At 40.8% G+C, this 18,403-nt stretch overlaps 1 protein-coding gene across 2 annotated transcripts in view; it reads right to left on the bottom strand.

The window, feature by feature from the left end:
* LOC143378482 (putative G-protein coupled receptor CG31760) overlaps positions 1–18,403 on the bottom strand; it is a 187,622-nt gene that overhangs the window by 91,671 nt on the left and 77,548 nt on the right. For both annotated transcript variants that reach the window (XM_076830256.1, XM_076830257.1), the window contains 2 exons: positions 15,151–15,355; positions 9,247–9,478 (listed from right to left, as the gene is read on the bottom strand). In XM_076830256.1, the coding sequence (XP_076686371.1) occupies positions 9,247–9,478; positions 15,151–15,355 (437 nt within the window). The remainder of the gene's footprint in view (positions 1–9,246; positions 9,479–15,150; positions 15,356–18,403) is intronic.

The raw sequence follows: 18,403 nt of genomic DNA on the forward strand, positions 1-18,403 counted from the left end.
CGCAACTCATCCACTAACAAATCCACGATCGTCAGATGGTGGTGGCTGATTTCTTCTCGATCGCTGTTTGTGAAAACGACTCGACCGGTCAATATATCTGAATACGACCTTACGATAAAGATACAATGAGAGATGAAAAATTATTCGAAGCTCAAGATGAAAAGCCTTCGAATAAACAAAAGGGAACTAATAAATACCCGAAGCTATGTAGAATTTTAGATTTAGGGCACACATCCCTTCCCCACCTCTCCCCCAAAACTCGCGTCGATCGGCCACTGGGGCCATTCGGAAGTATATCCTTTTATTTAAATAATGCCCATCTCTGCATAGGACCATAAAGAATTACAAACAAAATCAGGGAGTCAACTGTTGACCGGTTTGTAGACATTTCCTTGTTATATGTTTTATACAATAGTCGGAAGAAGAATAATAAGAGCAATAATTGCGACTAATAGCTGTAACTTCCACATTCTGAAAATATGATATCAGTAAATCAATATTTACCAGAATTAGTAAAAAAGTTCGAATCTCTCCTTTTTTTATTTTAAAAAATGTGGCCATATAATTATAACATAAATTCGACAGTGATTTCAAGTGACGTATGTGTTACAATAAAAGCGTTAATTTAGTAAATGTACACAGTTCCAAGCAATTCCTAGTCACTGTATGCCTAAAATGTATATAACCTAACCTACAATTGTACGAAAATGCATACATTGTCTATATCACGCGTTTAATGTGGCACATGCATCCAGCTAACACTTCAGTTTTGCTGATTCCATGTTGGCAGTTCTCCCGAGTAGGCACCATCTCGTATCCACTACCTGAACTAAATTTGTCACGTTGACTAAATTTTTCGACCATTTATGACAAGATTTTCAGCTGAATAAAGGTTTATTCGAAAGAGGAAGGTTCAATGCAGCCCGCTCTGGCCATCGTTTGCATCACAAAATTCTTTTAGTGATGTTTAGTGACCTATAAGTACTTGGAATCTGCGAGTGTATTTTGTCGATTTTTTCTCTACTTTGGGCACTCGTATTATTAGATATCAATACAATCTCGTTAAGCCATGACCAGAGCGGACTGAATTCAATCTTCCTTCATCCAATGAGACCTCACCCAGCCTAAAATCTGGTCACATAAGGACGAAAAACGTAATTTGCCAAACCCATTTTTCGGGCCAGATTGTATCGGTATACAGCGCGCTGCATTACCCGTATCTACCCCTTAATCCGTATATTGCTGTGTCGGTGGGTAGTACGTACGATAGCTTCGGACCAGCACGTAGGTACTGTTGTTAACCTCCGCGCCGACTCGCGGGACAATATGGTCATAAACCGTGACCCTGGCGAGACGCTCTGGCCCAGCGATGCCCCGATGGGCGGCCTGGGTTAGACACGAGCATCCATAGCTTTTTCTACGAGCCGCGCGGAAACGGGTGGTCGAAGGTAACGAAGCGGCGGGCATGCAACGGATAAGGAAAACTCTAGTAGAGCGTGTGTAGGCTCGTAACCTTAAGGTGAAGTTCCACGGCGCGTGGCTCGCCGACTCGCCGAGCTACGTGGCGTGGAACGTCACCCTTAGGGACTAAGGGTACACTACTAGAGTTTACCCCATCCGTTGCATGCCCACAGCTTCATTGGCTTCGAGCGCCGTTTTCCGCGTGGCTCGTAGAACACGCTATGGATGCTAGCGTCCTCGGACCGCCCATCAGGGCATCGCTGCTCTGGCCGATCAGCCTGATTAATTTGTGAGAATCAGATGTGGCATTTTCCTCCACTAACAAAATAAGATGTTTTTATGGTAGATCGAAAAATGTTTCCCTGACAATGGAGTAGGAAAAGAAATTACTCTGAAGATGTACACTGGTACAACAGTACGCCTCGCGGTGAGACACAGGAAGAAACGGGCTAGTCCGCTGCCTGCGCGTGGTCCCGCCTGCATGGCCCTCACTTCAAATTAAAGACGCATGCCATTATTTCTCGAGTATAAACACGCGTTGGAATATCAAAACAGAAGCACACATTCTCGTATTCCGCAAGCTTGACGTCTGACTGGTCCATACATAACCAATCTGCCTTGCATCACTCCCAAACAGCCACTCTCTTAAAGAGGCCCCCTTCACGGCAATATCTCCACTCTCCGGCCCACCGTTCTCTCGCACGGAATACGTCAACGCGTGCTCTTGTTTTGCAATTCGGGCGCGTGTTTATACTTAGGAGATAAGGGATGCGTCTGTAATTTGCAGGCGGGATCACGCGAAATCAATGGGCTACACCTTTTCTTCCTGTGCCTCTCCGCGGGGTGTATTGGTGGTAGATGTGCAATTGCTATATTGGTGGCCTCTTTCTCACATCTGGCATATTTGGGTAAAAACCGAACAGGTTAACTTGTTTCACTAAACGAAAACTTTGGTGGACAGTTATTTCCTACTGACAAATCATTAAAAAAGTTTTCATGGCAGTGCTGTGCATTTTTTCTATTTTCTTTATAACTTTTTTTTGACGGGTGGACAAACCAAAAATTTGTTGGACAAACGTGGACAAAAACGTTTGTTTTATAAAAATTCGCATTCCCACTCCTGGCGTAGACCTTTGACAGGTAGGTATCTGTTTCAACAGGCAATGCCCAACGCGTGCAATCCGTGGCACCAACAAGACCACTCGCCGTGCTTGCTATTCCAGCGGGTTTTCTTCCAGTGAAAATCAGTAAATTTGCAAGCGCAATATCTCGGAAACCAGTGGAAATAAGGTGCATACATTAAAGGTTATTGAATTTGTCTTGGAACGCACTATCAATAGATTTTCTAAAAAAAAAAGTAGTTCCATTTAAAAAATCGAACTTGACCATCATAGCTTTTTAAATAATAATCAGAAAAAAAATCGCCTTCGCTAATAAATTTGACCCCTTGACCCCCCCCCTTTATCTCCAATACGTTAGGAGATATCCTGTTGTTTAGTATTCTCGCGGACATACTGTATAATAACAGAACACAATGATGTGCAAAATTGACGTGAAATCACTAAAATTTCAGAATTTTAACACAAATGCGGCACAGCTTCCAGTTGTCCAATCCCTTTGAAACTTTGTAGAAACTATTTTCTTACCAAGTGTTATATTTTTAAGGAATGAGACACAAAAAATCGAAAGTTGCATGTAAGGACCACACTAAGCTCGTGTTCAGATATATTGGCCGGTGAGTTCGGTTTCGCGAGCAGCGCGCGACGAGAAATCAGCCACCACCACCTGACGATCGTGGATTGGCAGTTGAAGTTGCCGGGCCCCCGAAGGGTATGGTGGGGTAACGGGAACGCTGCTCGGATCCGCCTGAAGGAAGCCGTGTGGCTGTTGTTTATTCTTAGCGTAGTAGTTGTGTGCGTTACGAAGCTATGCGTAAACCAATACGAGATGAAACTATCGAGAAGGAATCAATGTTCTGACCAATAATGCTCCTGAATTTGTTCGGAGCTAACGCACACCTATTCTGATGTATGTATTTCTACGCTAAGAACTCGGTTTTGCCTACACGTCAGGAGCTTGGCGCTATCCCCACCACTTCTGACTCGCTCTTGTTCTGCGAAGGCGAGAGCGAGATGGAACGAGAGCAAAAAAGAAACGGGCATCGAATCCCCACCACGCGACGAGCAGGCCTAGCCCGAGAGAGAGTGAGAACGTAGAGAAAAGGAGCACCGAGGCAGGCAAGCGGTGTGATGGGAGAATACCCCTCACGAAACTCACCGGCCAATATGTCTGAACACGACCTTAGTCAAGAAAATATCCATCGGCAACGTGTTCCCGGTGTTTCGCCTCCTGGCGGCCATTGCTCGCCCGCCGTGACTCGTCAGGGCCGTCACTACGCATAATCGACGCCAACGGTACCGTTCAGTGGGCACAGACTTTCTATATGTATCATCCTCATTTTTTTCATGTATTCATGGATACTATTCACGGATTTAAACAAACTTTTCCCGATCAGTCTCTATTTTAAACAATCTCCGTACCTGATGTAAAAAGAAAAGAAGGAATATTTGTTGGACCCCAGATCAGGACTTTACTGAAAGATGAAAATTTTCCAACGAAATTAAATACTTTGGAAAGAAAAGTATGGTGCTGTTTTAAAAAAACTACAGATAATTTCCTCGGTAAACAGAAATAAAAGAACTATGTTTCTATTGTAAATCAACTTTTAAAATCCTGTCAAAATCTGGGCTGTAATATGTCGTTAAAATGCACTTCTTACACTCCCATCTGAAAATTTCCCGTCAAATCTTGGTGATGTGAGCGACGAACAAGGAGAACATTTCCATCAAGATGTTTACAAAATGGAAAAGTGATACCAGGGTAAGGATATGGTGTAACGTACCGTTACGAACCACCGTCAATTTTTCCTTTCTTATTACATTAATTGTTAATTATCTTTATATTATACCTAAGCTTTTCAATGTTAGCTATAAGTTAAACACCCGGAAGCTTGCGAACAGAGTGACGCGAACGCATGCGCAGTGCCATTCACTCGACAAGTGAAATTGTGTGCCGCGAACGGATAGTGCGCGCGTGCGCGGAACATACGACAACCGGACGCCGAATAAACTGAGTACAGTATTGTCTCGTTAGCGACTCGCTGGTCGGGACCGGCGTTGAGTCGGTATCGTGAACAGAACCCTAATTCCGAGTGTTCGTTTCTCGCTTCTTTCTGGCCGGAGGGGGGAGCGAGATGGAACACTGCGTGCGCGGCGAGCGTGCGCGATGGGCGCAAGCGCAAAGGACAGAATGTCAGGCGTCCGAAAGACGGAGCGAGACAAAACATCAATGCGTCGTCGGTCTCGTACCGTCCTCGCTCGCTTTCAGTGCCTCTCGCTCGCTCTCGTTCCATCTCGCTCCAGCTTTCGCCGGGCAAGAGTGAGACAAAAGTGGTGGGGATAGCGAAGAGTCGGTATCGTGTACACAAAATCGAGTCGCTAACGAGGAAATACTGTATAGTGCGCGAGTGGCGCGAACCGGATATAAAATCCAATTGGTGCGCGTAATCGCGCAACGAGTGATTGGTGTGGGCCAAGTACCAGCGAGGAGTATAAATATAGTCCCGCCAGCAGTGAAGAGCAGACTTCTTGGTTCTGCCATCGAACCAGCAGCATAACGAGGCCCCTTTAATTAGCCCCTTGGCAACAATCCTAGAAAGCGTGGGTCAGCTGATAGGCAACAGGAAGCCAATACAACTCCGAGAGAAGGAATCCTCTCAATTTTCTCAACTTAACATTCTAAATCGACCGAAGCGTCATTTCTTCTATTACACATTATACAAACTTCATGTCGAGACATTTCTGTTCAATTTGCGATTTGGTATCGTACACTTATACTAAGATTAATATTAATTAACTATTCGAAACCGAAATCGAAATATATTCTTTATTACCGATTTAGCGTCGTAACAGAAATCAAACGATATTCTTTATTACCGATTTAGCGTCGTTACCGAACATCAAACGATATTCTCTATTACCGACTTAGCGCCGAAACCGAAATCAAAAGGTATTCTTTATTACCGACCGATACGTCGTTACGTAATTATCTTGTGTTCAATTAATTTATCATCATAGTTCACAAGACTCAGTGTAGTATTGTTATGTTCCATTTCGACCTAGAGTCAAAACCTATTTTTGAATAAACTATTTTTGTTATTATTATTAAACGGAGGACTCTCGGTTCTTGAAATTCATTTCTTAATCGCACGCCAACCGAACCAAATCCCACAATTCCACGGGTAACCGCTCTATTCGTGGAATTTCCTGTAATTAACGGCAACGCCTCGTTAGAGAACGTTACAATGGTTGCAATGTTTTCGGACAATTATTGGACGCTTATGAACGACAAGAAGGACGCGACATATAAACGTAAAGCAGCACGTAAACACTTTTAAACTCGTTTGCGTCAGCGATGCTACAGGTCATTTTTCATTTTTTCTGCAGTTTAACAAAATTTAAAAAATGTTTCTAACTGAGCGTCAGTCAGAATTTTCACCATTTGAAATTGATTAGAAGGTTCTATACAATTCTGGGAATAATGAAATAATGAATACACGAAAAAAATAATGATGATACATATGGAAAGTTGGTGCCCACTGAACGGTATACATATACCACCGACGTCGATTACGCGTAGAGACGGTCCTGGTGAGTCGCGCCAGGCGAGCAATGGACAACAGGCGGCAAAACACAGTAAATGCGTTGCCGATGGATATTTTCTCGACCAGTTCGAGTTAAAAACCGTCCCGACACTTTCCCTGGATGGTTTCTTCTTCAGAAATGTCTACAGAATCCGATGCTGAGTAGCGTTATCGGGCTATGTAAACAATTTTTCGTAAACATGCAAAAATATTGCGTGTAAACCATGCACATCGACATGTTTTCTAATCTTGATGGCTATTTACAACCATTTCAAACACTCAAATGTATTAACTATATACACGCATAGATTCAGGAAACTCTCCTTTATCTTTTGAGACTAAGTTGAACTTTCTAGCGTTCTTAGTTTTCACGCAATACCTCACTTTTGCCTAAAATCGTGTGTTTTTACAAAAACGCCTGTTTTTTCAAAAACTAAGGGTGATAGAGCAATTCTGCTTGCGGATTCGTATTCAGGGCGAACAAATCAACAAGAATCACCCAGCAGGAATTGCGGACCAAAAATCGTGTCGAACAGTGTAATCATAAGTTACATTTTTGTAAAAATGCGTTTAAAAAAAATTCATCTGTATTAGATTCTTTTTATACAATTGCCAATCCATAAATTAAGAAATAGTATTAGGAAAATATTTATATAAGATTGATAATACAGAGTCAGCATTTTATCTTGAAACCCGCGCTCGCGCGAGCAGGTCCGATGGCAACAGCGCCTCACGGACGCATTCCACTACAACCATGCACCGGCCCGAGCTTCGAAAAATTTGGGGTGGTCTCTTTCAAATTAACGTCGCAAAGAGCTATGCGGTATTTCCCGGCCCGGCTTGAAGAATTTGGGGCCTTTTTCGTATAACTTTTGAACTATAAAAGATATCGGAATGCAATTTGCGACGAAAAATTAGGAAAAATTACTCCCTTTTAATTTTGGATAATTTAACACATTTTACGTTTACTTAATTTTTCTTTTATCAATTTCTTAACCATAATTTTTGTGAAAAGCTTTTGCAAACCGTTTATTTGATATTGTATTTAATGCTCTTTTTAAAATTCATGATGTTGATAAACAATAGGCTAGTTGTTTCTGTATCATTACTTTCATAAATTGAGACATTAAATTTTTATTAAATTATGTGTTAGTTCTGCAAACCTCGGAATCTAATGTTCTGATTTTCTTTATTATGATTTTATCCTTAATGTAGTGCATGCATAGATCGGACGTAACGGGTAACTAATGGGACGCGTATTTGATTGTAGCGGTGTTTGAATTCTTTTCTACAATTTTTGTGTCTGAATGTTTTAACATTTTAGCTACTCAACGCCACGCCTATACCGGCTTCCGTTAATGTAATTTTTTGGAACGATGCGCCATTATTGTGTCTTTACACGCAGGTGACGAAAAATCTCTCCATACAGAGGTATATCGCCGCGGTCAACTTTGTCGTAGCTAAAATTCTAAAGTCGACATTGTTTTCAAACCTCATTACAGTAATCTGGGGTGCGAGTGGTAAACCGATCATAAAAGGGGAACGCGCGGCTCGATTATCTGGGCCGGGAAATTCCCAATAGCTCTTTGCGACGTTAATTTGAAAGAGACCATCCTAAAATTCTCGAAGCTCGGCATCACTGCTGTCCAGCGGTCGCTAGCAGCTATCCGAACGCCGGGCCAGTGCATGGTTGTAGTGGAATGCGTCTGTGAGGCGCTGTTGCCATTTTTCTTGTTTGCGTGAGGGCGGGTTGCATCATAAAATGCTGACCCTGTACAGTAACCTCTCCCTATGGGCTCACGGATCGGGGCTGGCGGTCAGCGCGTAACGCGGAGGTGCACAAAAAGTCGAATTGGGAGCCGGAGAACTCTTTGCGATTCTGGGCGCCGCTCGGATCAGAGCCGAGCGCGGTGCTTTTACGTTGTTAAGCACAGCATGGGTGGGGGAACTGCAGTAGTTTGTGTGTGGTACGAGCTTGCACGCATAGTACTGCAATTTCTCCTCACCAATGCCGTGATTAGCAACGTAACAACTTCACGCTCGGCTTTGACCCGGCGCCCAGAATCGTAGAGTTCTCCGATTTTAGTTTGTGCAGCTCTGTCTGTTAAGCCTCTTAAAAGTTTCTTCACGAATATCTCGAAGACTAAAGCCGAGCAGGTGTTATATGTACAGAAAAAACTGTCCAAAATCATGATCCTGACAACTTATTAAAAAATTATTGAAATCGATGCGGTGGCTCCTCATCTGTATAATTACAAAAAAGTTTTTTTTAGTGTTATAAACAAAACTATATTTTATATAAGATTTATGAATAAACCTTTTATTTGTCTTTACATTTACACAAAGACTCGTGCTTGTGAATTCCACGTGCAAAATTCAATAAAAACTATAGAAAACTTTTCAGAAAACATAATAATAATTGTTGCAAAGACAAAGATTATATAACGGTAGTAAATTATTTAATACGTGTATTTTTAAAGTTGCACCTTTTCTAATAAGAATTTGGAGAGAAAAAGGACCCTGACAATTTTAGTGGAAGAGGTACCTGACAATTACTTTCAGCATTTGTTTCTTTCGGTATTCATTGTTCCACAAACCTTTTGTATTAACATAATTCAGGTAAGAACTGTTGAAACAGATTTAAAAAATCAGTTGTACATTTATGCAGACAAGAATGAAAATATAATTTTTTCAAGTACCTATTAAAATCTGTGAAGTCTCCTCAATGAGACATTTGACTCAATTATTTGGCAATTACCTTGGAACTATTTAAAGCAAAGAATATATTTTAATTTGGCAAGTCGTGGCCGCAATTATCAACATATGAAGAAATAATATTATTTAAAGAATGAGCCTCTGTCTTTGAAAATCAGATGTGCGAGACAAATGTCATATTCAAATCTCAAGACTATTACGTAACTGTTGTTTTGTGAGTGCTAAAAAGAATGTTTTTGTTATACTGATGAAACTTCACAAAGTGACACGATTTCAAGCAATTGGTGCATATAGAACTTTATGAGAGGGTGCATGAAACGGATTCAAATGTAGTGGACTTTGAAATCAATACGACAGATTAGCCGAACCTTAATTCCGTGGAGGCCCCAGAATTTTCAAACCATGGTAAATTTGGATTCGGCGTTGACCCTGGTTGTAGCCCGTGGGTCTCGACCTTCGGTTCACCAACGCTTCCTGGACTCCTTTCTAACCAGATCGCGTTGATCACTGTACCCGTGGAGGCATTTAACGCGATAATCCTTGTCTCTACGGCGTCGCTCACTGACATTAGAAGAGACTTCGCTAATGCATCTGAAAGCACTGTATAATGTTCGATTGGATTAATAGAGAGTCGTGAAAGAGAGTGCATACATATGCACACGGTGTTTCTTAATAGGTACGTGATGCACCAGAAAGATCAGTATTTCTATACAGGATGTTCGGTAACAGGTGTCAGAAACTTTAAAGAGGGATTCTACATGCCAATATAAGACGAAAATCAATAATGGCGAAATTGCATTTGAGGTTCTGTTTCCGATTTATTAAATATTAAGAATACGCATAAAAAGTTAAATGGGCTCAATTTTGATTAAGCCGCCAGTTTTTAGCATAGAACTGTGACTTTGAGATCGGACAGTTGAAATGTGCTAGTCGAATACGATTTTAAAAAATGCATCCAGCATTATTTTAAAAAATTATGTGAGCTACATTTCGTATCATAGACCTGTGTTGGTTATAACAAATTAAATAAACACTTTGAAACCATACTCGACTAGCTCATATCAACTCTTTGATCTGCAAATCATAGTCCTACGCTCAAAACCATGACGGAATAGAAATTGAGCCAATTTGACTTTTTCCCTATAGGTACATGTCACCGCCTCTCTGCGTTAGTTTTCAAGGTATTCGCAGAAAACAGTAGTTAAACTTGGAATATCTCGAAAACTTCATTAGCTTCATCATTTATTTTGTTTTTGACCGTTGCGATGTATTTATAGAAACAATAGATTTTTCGAAAGCATTCGACAATATAGGTCATGACCTCCTGCTAGCCAAACTACATAAACTGGGTATAACAGACGTTGCACTGTCGTGGATTCGATCGTACATAACAAGAAGAACGCAGCAAGTACTTCATTGCTATGCTGTAACGTTCCGTTGTCGACAGGCAACTGAATATCGCAGGCGTTGAGAGGAGAGCGGCGTCCCCTCGAGTGTAGGAGAGGTGGGGATCCGCTGGTAATAGAGTTAAGGATTAAAATCCAAGCTTTTAACTTAACAATGGCTATTTATTTAACAACACTTAACTCTAATAACAATAACAATACCGATAAAATAGTAATAATAATTCAATGTTTCCTACAGCTATGATTATAATATATATATGCTACGTGGCTATGTATCTATATATATTGCAGAGTACGGCCGCTACCGTCTCCGGAGCGAACTCGATGCCTTTGTGAAAGCGAGGTTCTATAGTTTTAAAATGGATAGTCCAAAGAGGTGCACCAGTATCTTTTATACACTAGAGATCCGCCGCTACCGTCTCCGGAGTGAACTGAATCTCACTGGGTGCAACTTAAGCTTCCTCTAGGGCTGAACATTCATCAACTGAGGAGCGTGTTATCAAATGTAGTTTGAATGCGCCGCGGTGCTGCGTGCGCCTCCTTTTATACTGGCATATTGGCGGGCTGGCGCATGCCCAGTGAGTCGTTCCTTAATGTTTCGCGTTTTACTCGCTTATTACATTTTGTTTTGTTTCGCGCTTTTGTCAGTACTTATCTAGAGACGCGGTAGCGTCTCGACACCAAATACATGTTCGACACCCTGTATATGTCGACTGTCGCTACCGCTATCCTTTACACGTCGCCCGGCTAATCCAACCTTACCTGAAAGTTATTTCATTAATATCTCATCACGCCTGCAATATTTCCTAAATTTAAAGGCATTTTTCTTATGTAAACCGCATATAAGCTTTCGAATAAGACCAAATTCAATAAAATCGGTCCACGCATGACGGAGATATCGTAACATCGTCTTATGGATCTGTCGGAAACGGTAAGATTTTCTTATTCTTCTTCTTCTCGTCCTGCTCCGCCTTTTCCAAGAAAATTTTCGTCAATATAATATGGATATACGCGTTACACGCACAGCCAAAACGAACTAAAGTCCTTTTCAGATATATTGGCCGGTGAGATCGGTTTCACCCAGTCCCAGTCCGGCGATCAGTGCCCACGGACCCGAGCGCAACATCCATCTCCGTCGCCTCGTCGGCGGCAACATTAGACTTAAATTAGTATAAGGTAGGTTAAGGTAGCATTAGGTACAATAGAATAAGATAGGAAAAGATAGCATAAGGTATAATAGAATAAGATAGGTAAAGGGAGCATAAGGTTCAGTGTACCAATAAAACAAAACCGTACATCGAAAATGCGAACGAAACGCGATTTATTACATACACATCCTCCGAAGAAAGGGGGGGGGGGTGTGACGTAGCGTCCCAGCGCGAGGTGTCGAGCACACGACCGCGTGGCCGGGAGTCAGCGAGAGGTCGAGCGCTCGGGTGATTGCAACCGAACATAACCGAACCGGGCCCAATCGCGCCGGTCTCGCGACGCGTCAGCGCGATGACGCTCACTCCCCACCGCGCCGCTAGATCGCGTCTATTTCTCGCCGCTGTTAATATCCGAGAATTAGGACAAGGGTGGAGCCACGGATCCCCACTACCAGCGACCCGAACCGCCAGGATACCGCCTGAGCTGTGATGCCAGATCGGGGACGGGTTCCCTCGAGAATTTCCCCCACCTCGCGCATACTACGCCGCAGCAGCGTGTCCGTGAGCTCGGCGCTTCGGAGTCCAACTCACAGACACGCAGCTCCGGCGTTGTGTGCGCGAGGTAGGGGAAATTCTTGAGGGAACCCGTCCCCGATCTGGCATCACAGCTTGGAAGCCACCACGACCAATCGCGTGCGGTTCAAACCGTGGGTAATAGTGGGAGCTGCGCAGATTGGTCGCAAATCGGTAGGGGCGTTGGTATGCTCTTATATGGAATACAGTGTAGACGAGGCTGGACGACGCGTCGTCGCGACGCTAACAAAATCGTGCCGAATGCCGATGGCGTCGGCGTGGTATCCGCCAGTGTCCCCATCCGTGCTGCGCTGCAGTTATAACGATATCGATATTCATGTGTTAAGTATCGATACAGCAATATATGTTTACATTAAGTAGCGATACAAAGTATCGATAGATTGGTTGGAAAGTATCGATATTCCGTTATATCGATAGGTACTGTATCGCCATCAATATCAAGCGATCATTTCTCGCTTCTTTCTTGCCGAATGCGCGAGCGAGATGGTACGAGAGCGAGTCAGAATTCCTTGCAAATAAATACTTTATAGACATTGTTTTGCTGAAGATAATTTGTAATGAAAAATTTAACAGTAAATTACACTTTAATTTTATTTATTTCTTTATTATTGTTGTTTAATTGTATTCTTGGATCGCAGTGAAGCCTGGAAACGCAATGCAAAGAAGAAACGAAAATTTTAAATTTTTGTGGCGTCAATTAAATAATAAACGTTTCGACATTCGCCCACAGTCCTATTTACGGAAAAACTACACAAAACCCCAGTCGAGACGCTGGTACTTCAACTTTTCAATTACATTTTAAAAAAAAACTTTTCAACCGCATTTTTCACCCGTCCTCAGAGTCCATCAGAGTCATGCCCCATTCTTCACCCGTCCTCATGACTCTTGAGCTTTGAGCGCTGCTTTGTTGATATCTTCTCAGGTCGATAAACAGGGAAATATGAAATCTTCGAATTACTTGAAAGATCCAATTTTGGGATAAATTGTCCTTAGCATAATATAGCAAACAATCATATAAGACGTCAACATATATATCGCCGAGCGCACATATGTATTGACAAATTGGAGAGTAATTTTACGAAAAATATATAAACGTCACTGATTAAGGGTGTGCGGGCTCCGTTGTGACAAGTCGCGGCCCACCACACGTGACTTAGTGTCAACGAGCGTCACCAGAGGTCTCTAATCTTTCCCGCTAGTCCTATCTCTCAATATCATTCGTATATATACAAGTTCCAAAATCATATCCTCTGTGTCCCCGTGCGTGTCCAGGGCAGGGGCCGCCAGCTATAGCCCTACTGATGAGTCTGGCTGGCGGTTCCAAGACGAAACACACCTCTTCTTTTCCTCCTCGATCCTCAAAAATCGCCAATCCACCTGCCCCGCACAGTTTACTCCACTGCGACGTAATCCGGCCGGCCTTAGGGCGCGACGATACGTTGGAGGCGACGGGGCAAAAACTCCCTTCTCGTCATTATCCTACCTACCCCCCACCACCCAGGACGTGACACCGTAATGGTTTGAGTAGAAATTACCATAAACGGCCTTGGCTCAATTTGCCGTGAAAACGGAATTATTCACCAACATATCCAATGTTAATGTGTGAAATGATTGTTTGCTATCATATTGTAAGGACAATTTATCCCAAAAACCTTATTCATTTTCAAGAATGGTCAACTTCCGAAGCAGTTACTGAACTTTAAAAAATGGTTCTAAAATTTGTATAACATAGCTTTTTTAAAAAATCGTTCTCATTACATAATTTAGAAAACTTAAAGAGTATCTTTAGGCAGCGACTGTCACTATTTAATGACAGAGAAAGTAGTTACTATTGTTTACGTGAAGAATTTCTCTTAACTGGTCAACAACTGGTGTCTTTACCTTATTCATTTTATTTGTCACTGTTATGTTTTAATGCGTACTTAACGATAATTTCTGACAGTCAATCGACTGTGGAATTCCCCTAGTCAGGAGTTATGTGCGATTATACGGGAATATTTTATGAAACGGTTGATTGATTTTTTCTCTATTTTATTCTGTTGTGATCTTTTGCTTCCATCCAATAATTCAACATTAAAGTTTTGTTTATCATTAAATTCTACTCGTTCATTACCCATCTGATTCCATTGAAAGGATCCGTATGGGACTAGAGCGCCAGCGATCCCAGAACCTACCCATTATCCTTCTGATAAGATGCTTAGATCTTTAAACATTAAGAGAATTGACTGTTACGAGTGCGGCGAGCTTAATTGCTCTTCTTAAAATTACACCCAATACAACAATTTCTGATAGTCATCCGACTGTGGGATTCCCCTAATCAGAATTTGCGTGTATAAATTGTGCGGCTCGAACACTAGAGGGCGTGACACGTAACAGACCAATCTTTGCTGATTAAAATAAAAGAAGAATGACACTTCAACTTCACGATAATGAGCAACAAATGGAAACATTGATAGTCTGTATTTATTAAACAAATTCGAACCGAGCAAAATAATTAATTATTTACCTAATACCTAAACCTCACCCCACCCTAATTACACATAGATTACATCATATTTCAGTTTCATCAAAATCTCCAACATCATTCGCAAAAAGTGATCGATTTGGCGCGGAATGACCACCTGTATCTTCACAATATTTTGAATGTGTTTATGACAACCGAAATAATCTCTTTGTAGCTTTTCTTTGTAAAAATTCCTAAGATTTTCAATTTTGTTAGTGATTTAATTAAGAACAAATTGTTTCATCTCCATTATTTCAGTTCGGAGTACAAAGAAGTACCGATTATGAAGTTATACTTTGCTTTTAGCGAGCTTTTGTCTCTCTTGTTTGATGTTAGTCATAAAAGTGCAGCAACGTTATTAAATCCAACCATTCTGAAGTGAATGTTCAAAAATGTATAAACTATTATTGTTATTAGCCAAATTTCCAGTGTATGGTTTTGTGATTGAGTAACGTTCATGTGACTCAAAGTGATGCTTCTGTCTAGTTCAATTTTTTGTTAGTACTTCTGCAGCAAATGCGCAAAAGTGGTAAATACTGAAAAGCTGTCAATATAATCGAGAGATGTGTAAAAAAATCTACCTATTTCCTATATAAATTGTGATAATTATTCGTAACTTACCATGTTGCTTCGATGCCTCAACAGTGCCAAAATTTTGAAGCATCAGGGCGGTCATGTCAGCTTTCTGGCGTGCCGTGTCGTAACGTCGAGGATCCAGTGCTGCAGCAACCGGCAAGGACTTAAATCCCGCTGTCGCGGCACAATCTTCACCCAATGATCCGGTCGATGCTGCTTCTATCACATCTAGAGCTTCTTCGATGCCCGCCTTTGAATTAAAATGAGTAAAAAAAAACAGAGCAATACAAATAAGTATACATTCAACTTCTTTACAGTACTACGTAATATAGGGCCGTCAGTTAATCTTGCAACCCGCGCTCGCGCGAACAAGTAAAGCGGCAACAGCGCCTCACGCACGCATTCCAGTACAACCATGCGCCGATAGTTCCGCCATCTATGAGCTGATGATGAATATGTACGGTCTTTTAGATGTCAGTAGAGAGCGCATGGTAGGGTATTTTGTTAACTTGTTGCGCACCAAAAGTTTACAAATTTCATTAGGTATACAGGCTTAATTTTGAAAATTGTTTAATTGAGTCTAGGTCGTAGTTTTTATCTAGAGACGCGGTAGAGTCTCGACGCCAAGTACATGAAAGACACCCTGTATATGTCGACTGTCGCTACCGCTATCATTTACTCGTCGCACGCCTATTCCAACCTAACCTGAAACTTATTTCATTAATATCTAATCATGCCTGCAATATTTTCTAAATTTAAAGGCATTTTTCTGATGTAAATCGCATATAAGCTTTCGATCAATACCAAATTCAATAAAATCGGTCAACGCATGACAGAGATATCGTAATATTGTCCCATGGGTCTGTCAGAAACGGTAAGATTTTTCGTCTGATTCTTCTTCTCCAAGAAATTTTTCGTCGACATAATACGTATATACGCGTTACACGCACACCTTCAGCCAAAACGAAACTAACACATGTTTCGTTATTCGTTCGTCGACTCTCAAGATTATTCGGCAGGGATAGTCGCCCGTCATTGTACACCATGGACCTAAGAATTAAATGGACGGAGCACGAAGTCTCAACATGGACGAGGGGGTCGAGCCAGTCGATCAGGAAGAGAGAAGTCATGGTGGACGACTTGTGATTAGCGGAGTAGTGCGCATGCGTCGCGCTTTATTTGAAACGGAATGCTTATGTAGGGTGTATTAAAATATTCTTATATGTATAAAACTATACATATATATGTATACTTATATATGACTTATTTATATGTACTTACATATGAGCCCCTCAATTGACGAGTGGCATAAGCTTTACCAAGTCTTAAGACACCAAAATATAATGTTGCAATTACGTATTAACATTTCAAACTTAACGACAAACTTAACCATAAAAAAATATAAAAGAGGCAATGCCTCTTATCAATGATATGTCACTTTCATTAACCAATCACCGATCGTCCACAACCGCATGCGCAGTATCATGCACCTCCTTTACTTATACGAGCTTAGGCCCCTCAGCTTTTTGCTCCGTCCATTTAATTCTTAGGTCCATGTTGTACACATACCTATATATAACAAGTGCCAGTCCATCATAACCTGCCAAGTGTCAAATAAGGTAAGTTGTCCAAATTTGTTATGTCACGAGTTTTTACAATACATAGGAGACTGAATTATTGTCTTAATTAACAAGGTAAGTCGCCAAAATTTTTTAATAGATTTTTTTATTTAGAGTCGCAGACTTGGAAGCAGAGATGGGCAAAGATAATATCTAGATATACTCGAATAAAACATACTTTACGTTTATTCGTTATTCGCAGCTTTGAATAACACGATTTATCTTCATTCGAAACCTCACGGATAAATAAATTTATTCGAAGTGAATTTATTCGACGGGTGAAAGATAATTTTTTAATTCGAAGTGAATTTAGTCGAAAGATAATTTCTATCTTCGAGGATCCTTTATTCGAACTGTCGAATAAGGTTTTCATCTTTGTCCGTAGTTTATTCGACTTTTATTCGAAGACTTCGAATAACTTTTGACGCGCGATCTCGCCTCGAGCTGAGGACTTGAGCTATTCGGCGACGGCTTTTGATTTTGATTCGAGCCTCGGCTGGAGAGCCATACAATCTTGCTTGCGGTGGATTATATTTATATTAATAGGATGTATGTAACACATTCACATTTTCTATCGTATCGGCATGAACGTTTCAGTAACATAGGTACTGTTCAGATTTTTTAGATGGAACTGAATTTAAACACGATATAAATCGGATTATTTTTAGCATTATTACATTAGAAATGTTACATTCATATTTAATTATTTATAGTTCTAGAAATAATCCAATTTATACCGTGTTTTAACTCTTTTCAATCGAATGGATCTCGCAACTTTATTAACAATCCATAAATTCTAAAAGTCGGTAAAGTCTTCGTCGGAAAAATTTCGAATATTATAAAAAAGCTAGGGTTTTGGAAGTTTGATGGACATTAATTTATTTATTGGTTAACTTTAGATAGATTGTGAAAAAATGACGATGTTACATACATCCTATTAATATAAATATAATCCACCGCAAGCAAGATTGTATGGCTCTCCAGCCGAGGCTCGAATCAAAATCAAAAGCCGCCGCCGAATAGCTCAAGTCCTCAGGCTGAGGACCTCAGCTCGAGGCGAGATCGCGCGTCAAAAGTTATTCGAAGTCTTCGAATAAAAGTCGAACAAACTACGGACAAAGATGAAAATCTTATTCGACAGTTCGAATAAAAGATCCTCGAAGACAGAAATTATCTTTCGACTAAATTCACTTCGAATAAAAAAATTATCTTTCACTCGTCGAATAAATTCACTTCGAATAAATTTATTTATCCGTGATGTTTCGAATGAAGATAAATCGTGATATTCAAAGCTGCGAATAACGAATAAACGTAAACCGTGTTATTCGAAGATTTGAATGACGCATAAAGATAAAGTATCTTTTATTCGACACGTTATTTTAATAATTTTTTATCTAGATAATGCCCATCTCTGCTTGGAAGTTGTCCGGAGAAGGTTCGACAGAGAAGCATCTCCTTTTGCATAAGTTTCTGGAAATTTGTTCCATGCATGTACAAAATAATATATTGTAACAAATTGCATTGCATTTAAATTACCAGATATTTTTATACCAGCACTTTACAGCTTTTATGTAAAGCTTATAGAAATGAAGAGGGATGCACAATATTTGGATAAAATGAAGAAGAAGCACAGGCTTGTATAGAAATGAAGGAGATGCACAGGCTTGGAGGTTGTCCGG

This window comes from Andrena cerasifolii, chromosome 2, assembly GCF_050908995.1.
Source record: "Andrena cerasifolii isolate SP2316 chromosome 2, iyAndCera1_principal, whole genome shotgun sequence".
Taxonomy (NCBI): Eukaryota; Metazoa; Arthropoda; class Insecta; order Hymenoptera; family Andrenidae; genus Andrena; species Andrena cerasifolii.